This window comes from Bubalus kerabau, chromosome 14, assembly GCF_029407905.1.
Source record: "Bubalus kerabau isolate K-KA32 ecotype Philippines breed swamp buffalo chromosome 14, PCC_UOA_SB_1v2, whole genome shotgun sequence".
Classification (NCBI taxonomy): Eukaryota; Metazoa; Chordata; class Mammalia; order Artiodactyla; family Bovidae; genus Bubalus; species Bubalus kerabau.
This window is the reverse complement of record NC_073637.1, coordinates 12,709,736-12,729,150: the sequence shown is the minus strand read 5'-3', so window position 1 is coordinate 12,729,150 and position 19,415 is coordinate 12,709,736. Positions and strand designations below refer to the sequence as shown.

At 46.1% G+C, this 19,415-nt stretch overlaps 1 protein-coding gene across 18 annotated transcripts in view; it reads right to left on the bottom strand.

The window, feature by feature from the left end:
• Window positions 1–19,415, bottom strand: part of ASAP1 (ArfGAP with SH3 domain, ankyrin repeat and PH domain 1) — a 346,820-nt gene that overhangs the window by 27,290 nt on the left and 300,115 nt on the right. For all 18 annotated transcript variants that reach the window (XM_055545753.1, XM_055545755.1, XM_055545751.1 and 15 more), the window contains 9 exons: window positions 17,351–17,514; window positions 15,659–15,792; window positions 13,577–13,668; window positions 10,152–10,338; window positions 9,830–9,915; window positions 8,352–8,467; window positions 7,974–8,041; window positions 6,655–6,762; window positions 5,044–5,272 (listed from right to left, as the gene is read on the bottom strand). In XM_055545753.1, the coding sequence (XP_055401728.1) occupies window positions 5,044–5,272; window positions 6,655–6,762; window positions 7,974–8,041; window positions 8,352–8,467; window positions 9,830–9,915; window positions 10,152–10,338; window positions 13,577–13,668; window positions 15,659–15,792; window positions 17,351–17,514 (1,184 nt within the window). The remainder of the gene's footprint in view (window positions 1–5,043; window positions 5,273–6,654; window positions 6,763–7,973; window positions 8,042–8,351; window positions 8,468–9,829; window positions 9,916–10,151; window positions 10,339–13,576; window positions 13,669–15,658; window positions 15,793–17,350; window positions 17,515–19,415) is intronic.

The following is a 19,415-nucleotide window of genomic DNA, read 5'->3' as shown; positions in this document are numbered from 1 at the left end:
GGGAAGCCCAAGGATACTGGAATGGGTAGTCTATCCCTTCTCCAGGGGATCTTCCCGAACCAGGAATCAAGCTGGGGTTTCTCCTGCATGACAGGTGGATTCTTTACCAACTGAGCTATCAGGGAAGCCCTTGTACCTTTGGTTCTTAATAAAACAGAGGACCCAGAGGCCTCCCATGCTGGGAGACCAAAGGTACACCTCTGATTTCAATTTAAAGAAAAACCCAGAAGATTACTTTAAAAGTTAACCTGACAGTTTGGGGCAGAAAACTGTCTGTAGAAGTATAATATATATATTCTAACATGCCATATTAAGTGTTAATGACAGGAGCTAATGACAGAGTTATACAGACAACTCTAGACAGCACGAATGAAAAATTTAGCATTTTCTTCTTTTTAAATTTAGCATTGTCTAATGGTTTTCACTGGACATGGAACCACAGACTGGTTCCAAATAGGAAAAGGAGTATGTCAAGGCTGTATATTGTCACCCTGCTTATTTAACTTATTATGCAGAGTACATCATGAGAAACGCTGGGCTGGAAGCAGCACAAGCTGGAATCAGGATTGCCGGACGAAATATCAATAACCTCAGATATGTAGATGATACCACCCTTATGGGAGAAAGTGAAGAAGAACTAAAAAGCCTCTTGATGAAAGTGAAAGAGGAGAGTGAAAAAGTTGGCTTAAAGCTCAACATTCAGAAAACTAAGATCATGGCATCTGGTCCCATCACTTCATGGCAAATAGATGGGGAAACAGTGGAAACAGTGACAGACTTTATATTTTGGGGCTCCAAAATCACGGCAGATGGTGATTGCAACCATGAAATTAAAAGATGCTTACTCCTTGGAAGGAAAGCTATGACCAACCTAGACAGCATATTAAAAAGCAGAGACATTACTTTGCCAACAAAGGTCCGTCTAGTCAAGGCTATGGTTTTTCCAGTAGTCACGTATGGATGTGAGAACTGAACTATAAAGAAAGCTGAGTGTGGAAGAAATGATGCATTTGAACTGTGATTAGAGAAGACTCTTGAGAGTCCCTTGGACTGCAAGGAGATCCAACCAGTCCATCCTAAAGGAGATCAGTCCTGAGTGTTCATTGGAAGGACTGATGTTGAAGCTGAAACTCCAATACTTTGGCCACCTGATGTGAAGAGCTGACTCATTTGAAAAGACCCTGATGCTGGGAAAGATTGAGGGCAGGAAGAGAAGGGGACGACAGAGGATGAGGTGGTTGGATGGCATCACTGACTCAATGGACATGAGTTTGGGTAAACTCAGGGAGTTGGTGATGGACAGGGAGGCCTGGCGTGCTGCGGTTCATGGGGATGCAAAGAGTCGGACATGACTGAGCGAATGAACTGAACAGTTTTCACAGTACAGAGCCTAAGAGAGAGGAGATACTACATCACTCAAAACATAGGTAAAGATGTAGTAACTTTATTTAGAGAAGAACTATGTGTGTACAAGGAAGAAGCTACAAACACCTCCTTGCTCAGAAGGGGAAACAGAGGCAGAGTGTGGTGGAGGGAGCATGTGGAGAAACCATGGTGGGTCAGCCATGGAGCTGGCGGGGTCCCAACATGGCAGAGTGACACTGTGAAGGACCCAGCATCACAGAACACACAAGAGCTGTTCACGTGTCCTTCAACCTCCTTCTGGGAATATTAAGAGAAAAGAGCCAAACTCAAGGGGCTCAGGGTTGGCTCCTTAACACTTATTCATACATACTTCTATGCAAGACGCACAGCAAGTACTTCCTTTCCATGTCCTGGCAGTCAGGCGGCTGGGCTGGCCAGCCTGCGCCAGTGACCACGGTCAAGGGCGGAAGTGACTGAGGTGTTCTCGGCCAGTGCAAGGTGAAACATGTGATGCTTTAAAGAGGAGTGAGAGACTGAAAAAATAAAACAGGCCCCCAAATCTCCCATCTCACAATGCCCACCCGCAACCAAAACCTAGAAAATTCACCTGGAATGAAGGACAATGGTCCCTGGGAAGAATTAAAATCAAGCCATTCAAGTTGCTATCTTCCTAAGAGATTAAAAAAAAAAAAAAAATCCCAGGAAACTTAGGAGTCATCAGCATATGAATCATGTCCCTCTGGGGCGGGGCGGGGGTGGGGGGGGACATCTCCTAGGCTCCCTGACTCACACTCTGAGGGTGGTCGGCCACCTTCAGACCCCGGGGAGGAGGGGTCTCCTTCCTGGCCACCCCTCTCTGTTGCCACAGACCTCAAAAAGAGTCAGAGAAATAGTGTATAAAAGGCTTACACAACTGAGTGTGGGCATAAGCATTCTGCAGGCCAACTATCTATCACATTCAGCAGGTCAACTGTCTATCACGGCCCCAGAACATCTGGGTTAGTTTTCTGAGTATCCCCTCCTTGCTCTGGCCACATACTTCTGGGATGTGCTCTCATTGATTCCACTGTTGTTTATTCATGCAACAAGTGCTGACGGAGCGCACCTGTGCCGGGGATGCAGGGACGGCTCACTCACGGCATCCCTGCAGGAGCGGAGGGGAGAGTGGAAGGGAGACTTCTTTCACCCTTTCTTCAAACCTGCAGCGGCACCCGCAGCTGCCCCCGATGGCCAGCTCACCCTTCTCGTCCACTGGAGCCCGAGCTCCACCCTTTGCTACCTTCCCAGGACCCAGGACACTTGCAGAACCGAACACCTGCAGCAGGACCAAATAGGCTGCCATGCTACGTACTGAATGCCCATGCCGTGCCAGTCACTTTGCAGATATGACTTCACGCTCTAAGCAAGGACCCCGCCAGAAGCCCAATCCTGATTTTTCAGATGAAGAGCCTGAATCTCGGCAAGGTGAGCTGAATGTCAGAAGGAACAGGGCGGGACAGGGTTAGCACTTGAGAACGCCATGCAAACACGATCGCTTTCCTTCCCACATGTAAGGGCATGTGAGCCAAGCTGACCACAGGAAGCGTCTCCTGTTTCAAATCCCTTCTACAAGTCATGGGTGGGCCGGGCTTCTTGTGTCTCACCAGCTCGGAATCTGATGTCCTGCTGTGAATGGTCTGGAAGAACACTCCTGATTTTAGCAGGGAGGGACGTCTACATTCCAATACGGGATTTTTGGGAGGCAGGGGGGTAAGCAGTCTATCCTCAGCTGAGCCCGGCTGTCGTGCCTGTCTCTCAGCACTTGTTTCAGCAGCTGGATCACTAAGTCAGTCTGGTCTCTGTCTTCTGGGCCTTTGGTAAAGAGCTAATGAGAAACTTATTCAAGGCGGCAACAGATACATACTCTGGTATTCAGTCAGTGTATTTTATGGGTTTCTGCATCCCCTTGAGATAAAATTACAGAAAGGGGTACAGGGAGGTGAAGGGGGCCTCCTGGCTCCTAGGACTCTGGTGTCATTTCCTCCTGTAGACCTCTCGAAGATTCTCAATGACCTGGAGGATCCGAGAGGTTATCAGGTTAGGTCCTCTTTAGCATGAAGAGAGGAATGCTGCTCTGAGCAGACTGCTACCCTGATGGGAAACACCGTCACCCAGAGGTGAGCGGCAACACAGCCTTCTTATAGAACACCTGTGCCCTGACCAGCTAGTGATGTAAAAGGTGCGTTCCAGCATAATGCTTGGGACGGTAAGAACCACGCCGGCGGGTTAATAAGCCTCTGGCTTCCACATGCTGTTGCTGCTCTGGTCACGGGTTATCTCTGATGGGTACCGTTCGTGCCCAAGTCTTATTTTAACTTCCTCCGCTATTTTATAATCTCGGAGGCCATTTGGGGTCTAAGAACACTGCTCCCATTTATAACACTATTTCAATGGAGAATAAGCTCTGAAAAAACACTGTTTTGAATAAAGCTCACATTCCCCAGAAAATAGCCCCAGTGTGACTTCAACAGGCGTGCCATTGTGCCCGGGGAGCCCCCGAACCTGCGTGAGCACAAGCCAAGCACACAGCAAGGATCCTGCACTGGGATTTGCTGGCTGAGGCCAGACCCGAAGCTCCAGCTCTGGGTACCTCTCGGATTTCCCCTGGGTGGTGCTTAGTTGCATCCAACTCCTTGTGATTCCATGGACTGTAGCCTGCCAGGCTCTTCCATCCACGGGATGTCCCAGGCAAGAATACTGGAGTGCGTTGCCGTTCCTTCTCCAGTGGATCTTCCCGACCCAGGGATCAAATCTGGGTCTCCTGCACTGGCGGGTGGATTCTTTTACTACTGAGCCACCTGGGAAGCTCCCCGGCACTGGGCAGGGTGACTCCTTAATGCGACCATTTCTGCTTCTCAACTTGTCCCCATGTAGGTGGGAATACATGGACTTTCTGGGCAGGGTGTTCTATGGATTAGACAAGCAGGAGGGGGCCTGTGGACTGTCACTCCCAGCACAGTAACCCTCCTCTGGTAAAATCCTGCCCTGGTTGGTGCCTCATCAGAGAGCACGGGAATGTGGGTTGGGGTCACACAGCACCTGGGTGAGGATCCCAATCACCAAGAACCTCAGAGCAGTGACTCAGCCTCCTTGAACCACAGACCCCTGTCTGCCTATTGCCACCAACTGTCCTTTGCACCTCATTCTGTGAGTGTGGAAAAAGAAGTTCTGGGTTTAGGGCCACTCAAAAAGCAAGAGCTTCGTAAGTATTAACTATCACTGGTATTACATTTTAGTGTCAGTAGGAAAGAAACTTCTAAAGAAGAATGGAAATCCCACCCCGTACTACACAGGAAAGAGCACTGGTTTTGGAGCCACGTGACCCTGGATGGACCCTCCACTCCGCCGCTTACAGCTGCACGACCTTGGGTGAGTCACTCTAGCTCTGTTTCCTCGTCTGTACAATGGGCACAAAACCAGGACCTCATGGGAGGCTGTGAGGTTCACACAAGACGAGGCATGAGGCGTGCCCGTAACACTATTTCTCGGCTGTAACGCAGCAGAGGGCAGGGTCCCTGTTTCAAGCTGCGCTGACGTCACAGCCCTGCTACTCACACTCACCCCGAGATTCTGACCTCAAAGCCGGGTAGGTTCCCAGCTCTGAGGATGGAGTCACACGGCCCTTCCCAAGGCTCGTACCTTTCGTGGCGTTTCTGGGAGGCAGCGGGGGCGCCTCCGCGATCGGTGACGTGGGTGAGTCTGTGCTTGTGGAGACGAAGATCTGGTTGGTGAAGGCGCCGTAGGACAGTCGTTGCTTGTCCCTCGGCGTGCTGAAGCCCGGCAGTGAGAGCTTGTCCTGGGGGGAGATGCTGGAGGAGTGGCAGAAGCTCTGGGGTCGGGGGGAGCGCTCCTTCTTGATGGGGCTCGGCTGGCAAGCGAAACAACAGTGCAGGCGGGGGTCAGCCGGTAATCAGGGTGCCCAGGGGATGTGGGCAGGGCAGGCTCGGGAGCGGGTGGGGCTCCCGTGTTCTGCACATCGGGAGTCAGCCACACGAAAACTTAAAGAGTCGTGAGACAGCACAAGCAAAACATCTAGAGGGTTCACGTCTGACTCCTGTCATCACCGGGGTCCCCCTAGGGACATGCCTGTGAGGGGTCACAGTATTCAGAAGCAAATTTTAATTCTGTAGTGGGGGTATACTCGATTAACAACCTTGCGATAGTTTTGAGAAAAGAGCAGAGGGACTCACATATATACATGTATCCATTCTCCCTTAAACTCCCTTAAACTTATGTCACATAACACTGAGCAGAGTTCCCTGTGCTCTACAGTTAGGTCCTTGTTGGTAATCAATTTTAAATACAGCAGCGTGTACATGTCCGTTCCAAACTCCCTAACTGTCCCTTCCCCCATCCCTCCTTTCTGTTAACAACCATAAATTCACTAAATCTCACAGATTTAACCTTATCCACAGATACTGCCCCTGTGCAGGACACGTTCCCCAGCGTTTGGATGGTGAGGCCCCGTCTGTAATCTACGCTAACTGTTCGTTCCCACTCAGCCCTTTGATGTCCAAGCTGTCCACTACCCTTCGCCCTTTCCTTCTGCATCCTCTTGGGAGGGAACCTCACTCATGCCTGTGGCCGTAACTGCCAGCTAATGTTGATGACTCATTAACATCAACTTAAAAAATTAATGCTTTTGAACTGTGGTGCTGGAGAAGACTCTTGAGAGTCCCTTGGACTGCAAGGAGATCCAACCAGTCCATCCTAAAGGAGATCAATCCTGAATATTCATTGGAAGGACTGATGCTGAAGCTCCAATACTTTGGCCACCTGATGCGAAGAGCCAACTCATTAGAAAAGACTCTGATGCTGGGAAAGATTGAAGGCAGGAAGAGAAGGGGGTGACAGAGGATGAGATGGTTGGATGGCATCACTGACTTGGTGGGCATGAGTTTGAGCAAGCTCCAGGAGATGGTGAAGGACAGGGAAGCCTGGCATGGTGCAGTCCATGGGGTCACAAAGAGTTGGATACAACCGAGCAACTGAATGACAAATGTTGATGACTCAGGCCTGCACGCCTAAGCCCAACCTCTCCGATTCCAGACACTTCCAACCCCCGGTAACAGCAACAGCAGCCATGCAACCTCCAGATTTAGAACCTCAGTGGTGCAGAGTCACCTGGTCCCGCATGGGTAAATCGGGTTATGAGGCCAAAATCAGCCTCACAAAGAATGGCTCTTATCTGCACAGGGGACAGAACCTGGGAGCAGTGCTTAGGAATCCCGGGGCGTCATTTCCACTCACTTTGTCATCCAGGTCATCATCGCTTTCATCCATCTCCTCCTGTCTAAGATTCCACTCGTATTCCACGTGGACATGTGGATTGAACTTTCCAGATTTAGCCTGGGAAAGCTGAAAATGACAGCAGTTTTAATTTAAGGGCGAGACACCCTGACATTATATAAACGCCAAGTAGCTTCCACCTCATTCCTGGTTTCAGATTAATCACCAGTAGCTGCAATGTAGGCAAGACTCTGATTATACAAGTGGGACAGACTGCCCCAGGACAGACCTGAGAGGGACTGCCAAGAATTACAGGCAGAGCCTTTCTAATCTGGATGACTTCTCTTCAAAATGAAAAGTTTTCTTAACATCATGAACATGTGTCTCAAGAATTTACAACTGTAAATTCTTGGCTGGAGGGCAAAACTGGAGTTAGAAAAGTTTGAAAGGTCTGCCTCTAAGGTCAGATGGCCCCGGTTCCACGCAGGGTATACTTTCTCAGTCATAAAATAGGGCAGGGTAACTCAACTTCCTCAAAGGATTCTTACAAAAAATAAAGAAGGACAACTGCTGGGCCTAGGCATTTGGCAGAAACTCCAGGGAGCACCACTTACCTTCCTGTCGTACCCTTTTCTGTGGGTAAGGGACTCAAGCTCTATGTAAAGGCCCAGAGGTCTAAGCAAGAACCAGTGGGGTTGCGGGTGAGTGTGTACATAGAATGGGCAGGGCAGGGCACTGAACACGCTGGGGATCATTACACTTTGAGCTTTACTTGCCCTATTTTTGGAACTGGCTTCCCAAATAATTCTATTTTTTTAAAAAAATTATCTTATTTCATTTTATTTTTGGGGACAGCCTGCATAATCTTAGTTCCCCAACCGGGGACTGCACCCAGGTCCCCTGCAGTGGAAGTGTGGCGTCTTAACCGCTGGACTGCTAGGGAAGTCCTCAAATAATTACTTAGTATTAAGCTACAGAGAAAGACTAATGGCCTGGCAAATAAGAAAAAGCAGCACTTTGGGACAACTTGTAGGTCCCCCCCAAAAAACCCCCAAACAACAAAAATATCTCCAGCACCTCAATCCACAACTCAGGCTGGTAACAAGACCTCTTAGATGCCTTTTAGCTGCTACACTGTAACTGCACAGAAAAGATGTGGATGAAGAATTGATCACTTCACTGTTTTTTAAAACCTAGCCTTAGTGCTGGCCTGAATTTCTTTAGCCTATGTCCCCCACCTCACCTCCTCCTCAAAAAATCTGCTTCTCTAATTCCCAGTCTCGGTTTTTGAGAACGCCCTTTTAAGGCAGAGGGTCTAACCCGTTTCCCACTCTGCTTACCAGGTCTTCACACTGAGTGGCTTTCAGTCTCTTTGCTATGTCCAGGGCGGTCTCTCCAGCCTGATTAACTGAAACAGGGGGAATACATTTGCACGATTATCTAAGATGCATCTTGAAAAGGCAAAGAACAAGACTCAGAGTACAACGGAATGGGCATGTCTCAGTTTCAGCAGATTGAATGCTCTTACAGTGGTTATTCTTTCTCCTTTTTTAAAAAAGTGTATTTTATTTTTTGGCTGCACTGCATAGCATGTGGGATCTTAATTCCCAACCAAGGATGAAACTTCACCCCCTGCGTTGGAAGCGTGGAGTCTTAACCGCTGCACCTCCAGTGAAGCCCCTCACTGTGGCTGTGAAGAGGCGCTTGGCCATGCTCACCGACATCCACAGTGGGCTTGCTCCTGAGCAGCAGCTTCAGACACTCTGGTTTACTGTACAGACTACAGTAGTGCAGGGCTGTGTTCCCCAGGGCCGTCTGCTTATCCAGGTTTCCGCTGAAAAACAAAAGCATTCGGAAAACAAATGACTTGCTCTGTAACTCAGAACTACCGATGAACCACTTTTACGCATGCTAAGGACTGAGTCAAATTGGAGACCTTCTTCTTAGAGGCAGGGAAGACAATGATGTTTCTAGCATGACACCTGAATTTATAAGCAGCGTAATGATAACAACAGCCAGCACTTTTGGAGTGAGTGCCTACTGTGTTTAGGACAGACACACGTCTCTTATACCTATCAGCTCACTTAATCTTCACAACCACCTTATGGGGTGGGTATATTATCAACTTTATTTTTCAGACAAAAACAGTCACAGAGGATAAAGTCCTCGAGATTACAAAGACACACATGATGGAATAGGGATCTGAACATAGGCAGTGTTTCTGGAGCCAATGGTATGAACCACTACACTGAACCACCTCTATGGAAGAGGCTGGGAGTTACAATCTGCCTTGAAGAACAAAGACACCATTCTTTGAATGTGGGTTCAAATCCCCTATTTTGATTACTTTCCTTTGAATGAGCTCCAGTTCCTCTTCCTAATCTGTGGATTACAGAACTACCCAAAAAAGAATTCAACAAACCTAAACCTTCTGCACTCAATATTGTTCTCCTTGCTGCTGCTGCCGCTAAGTTGCTTCAGTTGTGTCCGACTCTGTGTGACCCCATAGATGGCAGCCCACCAGGCTCCCCCATTCCTGGGATTCTCCAGGCAAGAATACTGGAGTGGGTTGCCATTTCCTTCTCCAATGCATGAAAGTGAAAAGTGAAAGTGAAGTCGCTCAGTCATGCCCGACTCTTAGCGACCCCATGGACTACAGCCTACCAGGCTCCTCTATCCATGGGATTTTCCAGGCAAGAGTACTGGAGTGGGGTGCCATTGCCTTCTCTGATTGTTCTCCTTAGTATGTCCTAAATTTGAATTAGCAATTGAGTCAGCCACACATACTGAAGTTAAAAACAATAAAAACTCACAGACCTGTTTCACTTGTGCTGTTAAGTCTCTGCTCTTTCAGCCTCCCTTAAGTAGCAGGTTTTGGACACAGAGAAAGGATTTTACAGTTATCTAGGCCAAGGGTTGGCCAACTATAGGCCATGGGCCATATCTGGCCCTCTGCTTGTTTTTGTAAATAAAGTTTTATTAGAACATGGCCATGTTCACTTGTTTACATACTGATCATGGCAGTTTTCACACTATAATGGCAACACTGAATGGCTGTGACCGACACCTCATGGCCTGCAAAGCCTGTAAGAGTATCTGGCTCTTTACAGAAAAAATTTGCCGAGTCCTGATCCAGGCCACCAAGAGCTGTTTATGTCAGCTCACAATGCACATTCAGAGTAAACTAAAACTGTACCAGTTTTGTACAAGGAAGTCCACCAAATGGAGAGATGTCTGGTCTGCGGTTCGGACTGCAAGATGAAGGGCGGTCTCCCCAAGCTCCTAAAGGGAAAGAACAAGCATAAATAGGGTGATGAGATGTCCTGGTTTGCCTAGACAGGCTTCCTTTATGTGCAGTTGCCCCAAAGTAGTTATTAACAGCAGCCCCTTTCAGTCTCAAATTGTCCTGATTTAAACATGGTCACTTAATGTGTCACCTCACTCTGTGTTGTTATGACGTCCTCTTTTAAACTGGCTTTCCACATCCCTCCTCATCCTGATTTTGGGGAGGCTGTTACCTGTCCGGGTTCCAGCAGCGGTTCCATTAGCTCCACCCCCTCTGCATAGACTTGAATTAGTGCAAGTAAATCCCTGGATTTGATGGCCTCAAGCAATTCGTTCAGTTTAGCTGATGAAGATGAACAGGTCTTCCGTGAAAATCTATGATCTACATACTTTGCAGTGATATATTCCTTCCGTACGGTCCTAAAATAGACCAAAACAAAATGAACTGAGATTTTTTTATTTTTCAAGAGCTAAGAAAAGATTTAAATTTTTTCTGACAAACAGTTCCGCGAAGAGTTATTTTAGTTAAGATACACTTCTCTTCAACATTCCAGCTGACTAGTTTTAAATCAAGTTGACTGCGGCAGAGACAGAATGAAGAAACTGATAGGAAACTGAGGCTCCACGTGGCTGTCGCTGAAGCCCCTCCCACAGGCCAAGTGTGGAGTTCCATGGGGACAGATGGTGGTCCTTCCTGCTGTGGACAACATGCCCAGAGCCTAGGTGGGCCTGGCGCAGCATTTCTCCTTCTCATCGGACCCATCCCTCCTCTGCTTCGGTTCAAATGGTTCTGAGCCTGCCTCCCCAGCTGCAGGAGTGAGTCTATGACCTAAGTGCCCAAATGGCCACCTTTGGGGAAAGGGTGATGTTGACATTGGCTCAGAGGAAAGGTCAGACAAGAGTCAGGAGAGTGAGCTAGGGTCCAGGTGATGCTGTCTGACATCCTGGATACAGACATGCCTGAACTCACCCTTTGAATTTCCCTGTTATGTGAGCCCATTAATTAAAACACAAAGAATGGATCTGGAGTTCCAATCTTAGTCCTATAGCATACCAGCTAAGTAACTTTGGTCAAACTACTTAATCTTCAGTTTTTGTTTATTTCATCTGAAAATGAGGATAGTAACTCACCAGTATATTTTGAATTAAAGAACATACAGTACCTAATACGTGCTTTCCACTTTCCAACAGGGCTCTAATTCATGGAGTCTGGCTCCCGAGTCTACACGAGATTCAGAGAATCACGAGCTCTCATAAGGGGAAGGCAGGGCCAATGCTGCCTCTCATGTGAGCAGTAGGAAACAAAAATCCACGCTCTTACAAAATTTATCCTAAAGTAACACCTTCAAGGTTTGGGTCATGTAAACACTTAAAAAATGCTGGTGCGAGCAAGACTGGGCCATGTACCAGCTGAGCATTTACTGTTACCACATTCGTGAAGTAATCCCGGACTGTATTTGGTTGTGGTTGTCTTGTAATCAAACTAGCTTCTGAAAGCCCTGTTTCTCAGTGCAATTTGAGCTCATTAGTGTGAAAAAAAGACATGCAAGCAGTTTTTGTGGTAGGATGATGGTCGGTTAAACCACACGCCCCTCAGATTAGCTTAGGGTATTATACATGCCCCCAACATCCTTGACTTCTCTTCTTTGACACTCAAACCACAACTATGAGTAAACAATCTATTGTTTAATTGTCTGGTTAGTACCCAGGTGTCCCAAGGACAGGATTTATACCTAGTTTTGTGCTTTGCCAGATCCCCAGCATCTAACATAAAATGAGGCACAGACTAAACATACAATATGCATTTGTTGAATTCAAAGAAAAGACAACTGCCAAAAGGCCTTCTGGAAGATTGCATTTCATAATTTCAGACTGAAAAAGCACGTTCATCGAATGTGCACCATGGTAACTTTAGTGCTTTGCAAATTTGGTGCCTGAATAACCAACCACCCGGGAAGGGCTGGCAAAACACTGAGGCTGGTGTCTGCGTCTCTGATCACTTGAGTGGGAATTAAACCTCTTTTCTCCTATTTATCCACAGGGTTTAGAATTTTAAAGTTTAAAGTCAACGTAAACCCTTTTGAATAGGTTTCAAGAGTCACATGACTCAACAATAATGAGTTAGGGGGTCTCATGACTCATGACTCAGGGGGTCTTGTATCCACGCCCACCCCAGAGGAAGGACTTTTATGAGTTTCCTGGGTATTTGCCAGTGTTTCTTTAAGCAGACCCAAGTGAAAATAAATGTATATGTTTACGTGCATCCTTCATTGTCCAAATCAATTTGGAGTCCAGACAGAATAGCGAGTTCAAAACTGAGGGATTAATCAGGAGATGTACCAACAATTCGGTTCCTGAGTTTGGAGAGGGATTCTGGGTTGGGGTTTAAGGTGTGCCTATATGCACTTCCTCCCATGCCCTTACCCTTCCCTGCTCCAAAGGCAGCATGCTCTGAAGGCTGCTCTGTACCCTGATGGTTTCACTTGACAGTCATTCTGGAGATGATCCCGGATCAGGACAGGAAAGGCTCCTTTATTCCTTTTTACATTTACAAGGTGTTCCACTGTGCAGCCACACTACAGACTGTCTGTCTGTTGTTCAGTCATATCCAATTGTTTGTGACCCCATGGATTGCAGCATACCAGGCTTCCCCGTCCTTCACTATTTCCTGGAGCTTACTCAAATTCATGTCCATTGAGTCAGTGATGCCATCCAACCATCTTATTCTCTGTTGCCCCTCATTCTCCTGCCCTCAGTCTTTCCCAGCATCAGGGTCTTTTCCAATGAGTCAGCTCTTCCCATCAGGTGGCCACAGTATTGGAGCTCCAGCTTCAGCGTCAGTCCTTCCAATGAATATTCAGGGTTGATTTCCTTTAGGATGGACTGATTTGATCTTCCTGCAGTCCAAGGGAATCTGAGGTAGACATCTGCTTTGTTCCTAATCTTTCTCTAATACAGAACGGGAACAGCTTCCCAGAAGGGCAGGTGCTGAGTCAGGGTAAATAAATCTACAATTATGATAAACATGTCTAATTTACCCCTTGTGGCTGGTGTTCCGTTTGTACTCCCACCAACAACACACGAGCAGAGATGCCTGTTTTCCCACAGTCTGGCTGAGCAGGCCGTTAAGCACCTGGATTGTTGCCAATCTGATAGGAATCTCGCATTGCTTTAGTTTGTCTCTTATTTACCACAATATGTGATGATTAAGCATTAATTGTCCTTATGAAGATTTATCCTCCACAGAGCAGCTACAATTACTTAGGGAAAGGTGATGGCAAAAATAGTAGGTGCATTCCAGAAATGGGCTTCCCAGGTGGCTCAGTGGTGAAGAACCCGCCTGCCAACGCAGGAGACCCGGGTTCAACCCTGGGTTGCGAAGATTCCCCTGGAGGAGGAAATGGCAACCCACTCTAGTATTCTTGCCTGGAGAATCCCATGGACAAAGGAGCCTGGCGGGCTACAGCCCACGGGGGCACAAAGAGTCGGACATGATTGAAGCAACTGAACAACAATTTCAGAAGTACTTTGCTCTGCTTTTTCCTCATAATGAGGTTTCCTCTGGTGGGGAAGAATGCCATAGCCACGAAGAAGTTTGGGGAAGGGTAGAAGAACAATTATAGAACAGTAAAGAATTCAGTATATTAGAAATACTTACATATCACTTGAAGGGCTGGGTTTTGGTGAGGGACTGGGTAAATTTGCTTCCATAATATCATTAAAACTATTGTTTCCTACATTCTTGGCCAGCTGTAACATAAACAAAACACAGCAGAGTGAACGCATTACTACTAGTTTAGGAGTTTACTATTACATGGTTTTGAGATTTCTGAATATATTATTTTCCCTCTATTGATTCAGAATACAGACCATTCATCCACCTGGTCAAGAGATAATTTACTGGGCATATACTACGTGCCAGACAGTGAACTTCTGAGTGCAGTTCTGGAATATAGAGTGTTCCCTCTCATGGGAGATAATGGACTGGTGGAACCATGGATAAGAAAACTAATGATTTTCACAAACACAGTGTGATATATGTTTAACTAGAATACAATGCGGTCCCACACACAGACATACACATAGAGTCTGAGATTAAACAGCAGGTTCCATATTTGAATCTCATATGAATGAGGTTAAATGCTATTGCTTAAAGCAAAAACTTTTCAATTACCATCATGACTCATTTTTAGATAAAGCAGATTTGATCTTATTAGCCAGAGAAGAGTGTAAGATTCCTTTATATTTGGGGTACAAATTAAGATGCTACAGGTAATTAATGAAGAGGCCTCAGGAAAAATTTTGCTTCTAGGTTCAAGACCATTCCAAGAAAATTTTTCCTGAAGGGCTTTTGGTCATTCAGACAATTTAGGGATCGATGCAAAGAAACATTCATGTGATCAGTCTCTTGGGCTTCCCTGGTGGCTCAGAAGGTAAAGAATCTGCCTGCAATGCAAGATACCCAGGTTTGATCCCTGGGTCAGGAAGATCCCCTGGAGATGGGAATGGCTACCACTCCAGTATTCTTGCCTGGAGAATTCCCACGGACAGAGGAGTCTGGTGGGCTAAAGTCCATGGTGTCACAAAGAGGCGGACATGACTGAGCAACTAACACTTTAACTTTTCACGACCCTTCCAACAAAATGTGTTCTTCAGGACAAATTTGGTCATTTGGTCACTCGGATAACCTGGGGATCGATGTGAAGAAACATCCAGGCAATCAGGTCTCTGGGGTTTACTGTATTTAAGTGTTTAGGATTTGGACTCTTCCTATTTTGAGTTGTCAAACTGGGTTTCATTTACCCAAGTCAAGGAAAGGGACTGGCACCACTTTCATATTAAAGGATGTTGCAGGTATTAGGTCTGAGTCTCTTCTCTATAATGCTGAAGTGAATAGGGAGCCGTGTATAAGTACCATATTTTCTAAATCAAGGGGCTCATGCAACACAAGACAGACCATTGCTGCTTAATGAATGCTTGGATTCAGGTTTTCCGGGCCCCAGGCTCCCTCAGGTTCTGCTCAAGAGTCTTTCCTGTCTGAGAAGAAGCCCTGTTTCACTTCAAACCCTCTGAAGATTCTCTCACAGGCACCAGGTTCCAAATAGGCAAGACGGTGCTGATGACCATAAGGCATTATAGGAGACGCTGAATGGGCCTTTTCCCCCTATTATTTGGTGACCTGTGGGACCAATTTAATTTGGACTTGAAGAGGGTGTCCTTTCTGTACCATAAAGCTAAGTACCGCAACTGCATACAATTTTTTCCCTGACTACCTGAAGAAGTTATGGGTTAAGGAGTGGTTGGTTTATGGCAGTGGCTAATAGGCCACTCCTAATTCATATGCACTTTTACAAACAGAAAAAAACAGAGAACTCTTTAGCCATTATTTTTAATAATGTAAGCCACTAGATAAAGTGAACACATGAGTCTGACATCTAACTCCCTTTACTGTTATGACAATGAATCATATAAACACTAATTCTAAATGAAAAAAAAAAAAGCAACTTTGAAACAGGCTATCCCAGAAGCAAAAAGCTGGTTTCTGCAAGCTAATTATAGAAATGCATGATTCGCCAGTTCTTCAGGAAACAGAAACAGTCAATGTTACATACCTCAAAATTTACATTTTAAATATCTATGCAAACTCACTGAACTCAGGAATTAGAATTCTTTGTACTCAGCAGAAACCAAAACACCCAGTGCAATATATTAAATGTATTCATGACAGGTCGCTACTTACCAAGAGTTCAGAAGTTCCTAATTTGTCTAGTTCCAAAGACTGGATGCGAGAAATATGAACCCCCATTTCTCTATGGATGCCGGAACATTCTATACAGGTCAAGATACCCAAGTTGGTGGACAGCCAGGTGGGTTCTGTGGAGAGGATTTTGAAGACATGATATCTAATTTTAGTGTGCCAATTACAGAGGAAGCTGCAACAGTAGTAAAATTTTTAAAATTTATAAGGGAAAGATTTAGATTGAAGGTAGCAGCTATTTTTAAAACTAACAGCTTGTCAGAGAGCAAATTTTCTTAAAGACAAATTTGAAAAATAACTCTTCAATACTGAGCTGAAAACAAAAATCAGTGCCTGGTTTTTGTGAAAATGTGAGGCCTATGAAACACCTGATAAAGGACTTCTCAGCACAGCTCACAAGGGACTGGGTTCTGCGGCCATCGTTAACCCGCACACTTGGTTAACTCGCCTTGACCTGTTATCCTGGGTATGGCTTCTTCGCAAGCACCTCTTGGTGTAAGACAGCTTCTACAACCCCCAAGTGCCCTAGAACAACGGAACGAATACTTCTGTTACCCAAATCTTCAGGGTTCTCTGTGGCTCCTCTGCCATCCTGACACTGTGTGAGGCAGCGTCACACACGTGCACGAAAGTAGAAAATCTGAGGCTTGCCTCTGAGGGGCTTATGGCCTGTTGTATAGAAGAGTCCATTTGCACTAGTAAAACGATTTAAAAAGTTGGCCATAATGCTTAAGAACGGGTTTGCAGGCTGATGTTCTGAGCCCTACCAGATGTGTGACCTCAGGTTGAGTCACTCAAGTTCTCCAGTCCCTCAGTTTTGTCATCTGTGAAATGGGGATAAGATCAGTTATCCTACCTGGAGACCTCCTGTGAGGACTGAATAAGAAAAGACCAGCAAAACAACTGCCACAATCCTTACTATAATGTAAGCACTGGATACATGTTAGCTAATGTTAATATGCTTTCCAGGTGGTGCTAGTGTTAAAGAACCCACCTACCAATGCAGGAGACCTAAGAGATGTGAGTTTGATCCCTGGGTCAAGAAGATCCCCTGGAGGAGGGCATGGCAACCCACTCCAGTATTCTTCCCTGGAGAATCCCATGGACAAGGAGCCTGGTGGGCTATAGTTCATAGGGTCGCGAAGTTGGACACGACTGAGAGACCAAGCACGCACACAGTGTCAATATGGAAACAACACAGATGCCATCTGAGAACACCCGTGTGATACAGAGGTTGGGGAAGTTTTACAGGACAGAAAGGAAGGAAAGAGAGGCACTGTGTGCCAGCCAGTTTTGGAGACACCATTCCACTGCATCCTCACGGCAGCTGAACCTCGTTCATTATCCTACTTTTCAGACAAGGAAACTGAAGATGAGACTAGCTGGGGACCGGGCATGAAGTGGTCCAGACTGTGAGGAGCGGGCTGGTGATTCGAACCCAGGGTGACGGACTTCACGTCCATAATGCTGATCTAACTGGGCCTTCCAGGACAGAGGGCATTTTGGCAGGTGCTGTCTAGGGAGAATAAGGCAGTGCGGGGGGGGGGGGGGGGGGAATGTCACAGATGGAGCGGACAGCACGGGTGACCGCACTCGGAGGTGGGAACCATTCAGGTTGGGAGTATGTGCTGGGCGTGCGAACGACGCGCTCACTTACAGCCCTAGCCAGAATACCTGCCGAGCCGCAGTCGCAGCAGACGTCGTTGCCCGGGAGCCGCTGCACGTCCTCGATGATGGCCTTCGTCAGCTCCTCCAGGCTGCTCTCCCCGGCGCTCTGCTCCCCCCGGAAGGCCATGGTGAGGGCCTCCTCTTTGCTGTTCGTCAGCACCGAGATCCACCTGCCACCAGAACAGGAGGAAGGAGACGTGAGCGCCTGGCTGGCCGCTGCGTTCTCCTTCCCCTGAAAACAACTCGGATCTTCATCTAGAACTCGAGCAGTAACAGGAGGGAAAATGAAAGAAATTAAACCTGGAAGAAAGGGTCAGAGATTGGAAAACAACAGACAGGAGAAGAGTGTGCAAGGTGAGATGAGATGGTGAACATCAGTAACCAGAGGCTTGTGTGAACACATGTGCTGTGTGCTCAGTCATGTCTGGCTCTCTGCGACCTCACGGACTGTAGCCTGCCAGGCTCCTCTGTCCATGGGATTTTCCAGGCAAGAATACTGGAGTGTGTTGCCACTTCCTTCTCCAGGGGATCTTCCTGACCCAGGGATTGAAGACGCATCTCTTGTACCTCCTGTGTTGGCAGGCAGATTCTTCACCACTAATACCACCTGGGAAACCCATGATACCTGTATTTACATGCAGCCAGAATAAAGGGAGGAAGAGGACTCAGCGTGGGCTCAACCCAGTGAAAGGATGAGAAAGCACAGGTGAGAAAGGAACAGGAGGCAGGAAAGAGGGCTGAGCAAAAGGCATTGTTTTTTGGAAGTCCATATCAGCAGGGGCACTTAAAAGTGAAAATGAAGGAATATTTCATTTTCCATGAAAATTCATGCTTACAAAAAAGGTACACTGACATGGAAACATGCTGATGTTTGTTATATGAAATGAAAAGTGCAAGCTTTTAAAATATACATACAGCATGACCATAATATGGACCCAACAAAATAACTCTTTGCTACCAGTCTATGCATAAAACAGCCTAAATACCCAACAACAGCAGTTGATTAGCAGAGTATGAAATAACCACAAAGTGGACTAGTTACTCAAATACTAAAATTTAAGTTTCCAACTAATTTTTGGATGACACTGGGGAAATGCTCGCAATATAATGCTTTGTGAAATAAACAGGAAAAAAAAAAGTTGTATAATCTCAAATTTAAATGTATTCGTGAATTGTATATTTTGTGGGGAAAAGGCTAGAAAAAAAATTCACCAAAATGTGAATACTGGATGTCTCTCGAGTGATTTTTCTGTAGGAAAAAAGAACCAGATGGAATGCCTTCACTCTGTACTTTTCAGTAATTGTCCAAATCTGTAAGGAGTTGTATTTCTTTCAGGAATGAGAGGGGGGAAAAAGCCAAATTAATACCACTCTCGATAAAGAACACAGAGATCCAGAACTGTGTCTTGAAGGATGTGTGCGCTTGAAGCAAAGTCTGTCTACAAGAGGTTTGGAAGGAGTGACAGAGCCAGCAGTGAAAGTTAAAAACCACAGCGCCTGGTGTAGGTGAACTGCGAGTCACAGCTTTGACTCTAGGTGGTGCTCACCTCACCATGTCCTGAGAAATAGGATTGTGTAGCTCAGCTTTTCCTCTGTGATGCAGAAAACCCAACTGTTCAGACAAAACCAACAGTCCAGGGACGGGGTAGACAATTACTACCTTGTAAGTTAAAAAATACTTTTTCTATCATGTAGTCTCAAGTTAGAAACTAGAAATTATTCTGTTAAAACCAATGTAAGGATCTGGGTTCCACAGGGCAGGTCACTGTGCATTTTATTAGCAGTAGTGTTGGTAATGCTGGAGTTTTCACTTGACTGCAGTCTCTACATTGCTTTCCTTAGGCATTTTGATATTGTGGCTATCTGATATTACCAGTATCTACTATGTGCCAAGTACTTATAATTTTTGAAATATAATCCTCCAAATAAGCCTCTGAGTTAGGGTTTACAATGCTTTATTTTTTTTTTTTAATTTTATTTTATTTTTAAACTTTGCATAATTGTATTAGTTTTGCCAAATATCAAAATGAATCCGCCACAGGTATACATGTGTTCCCCTTCCTGAACCCTC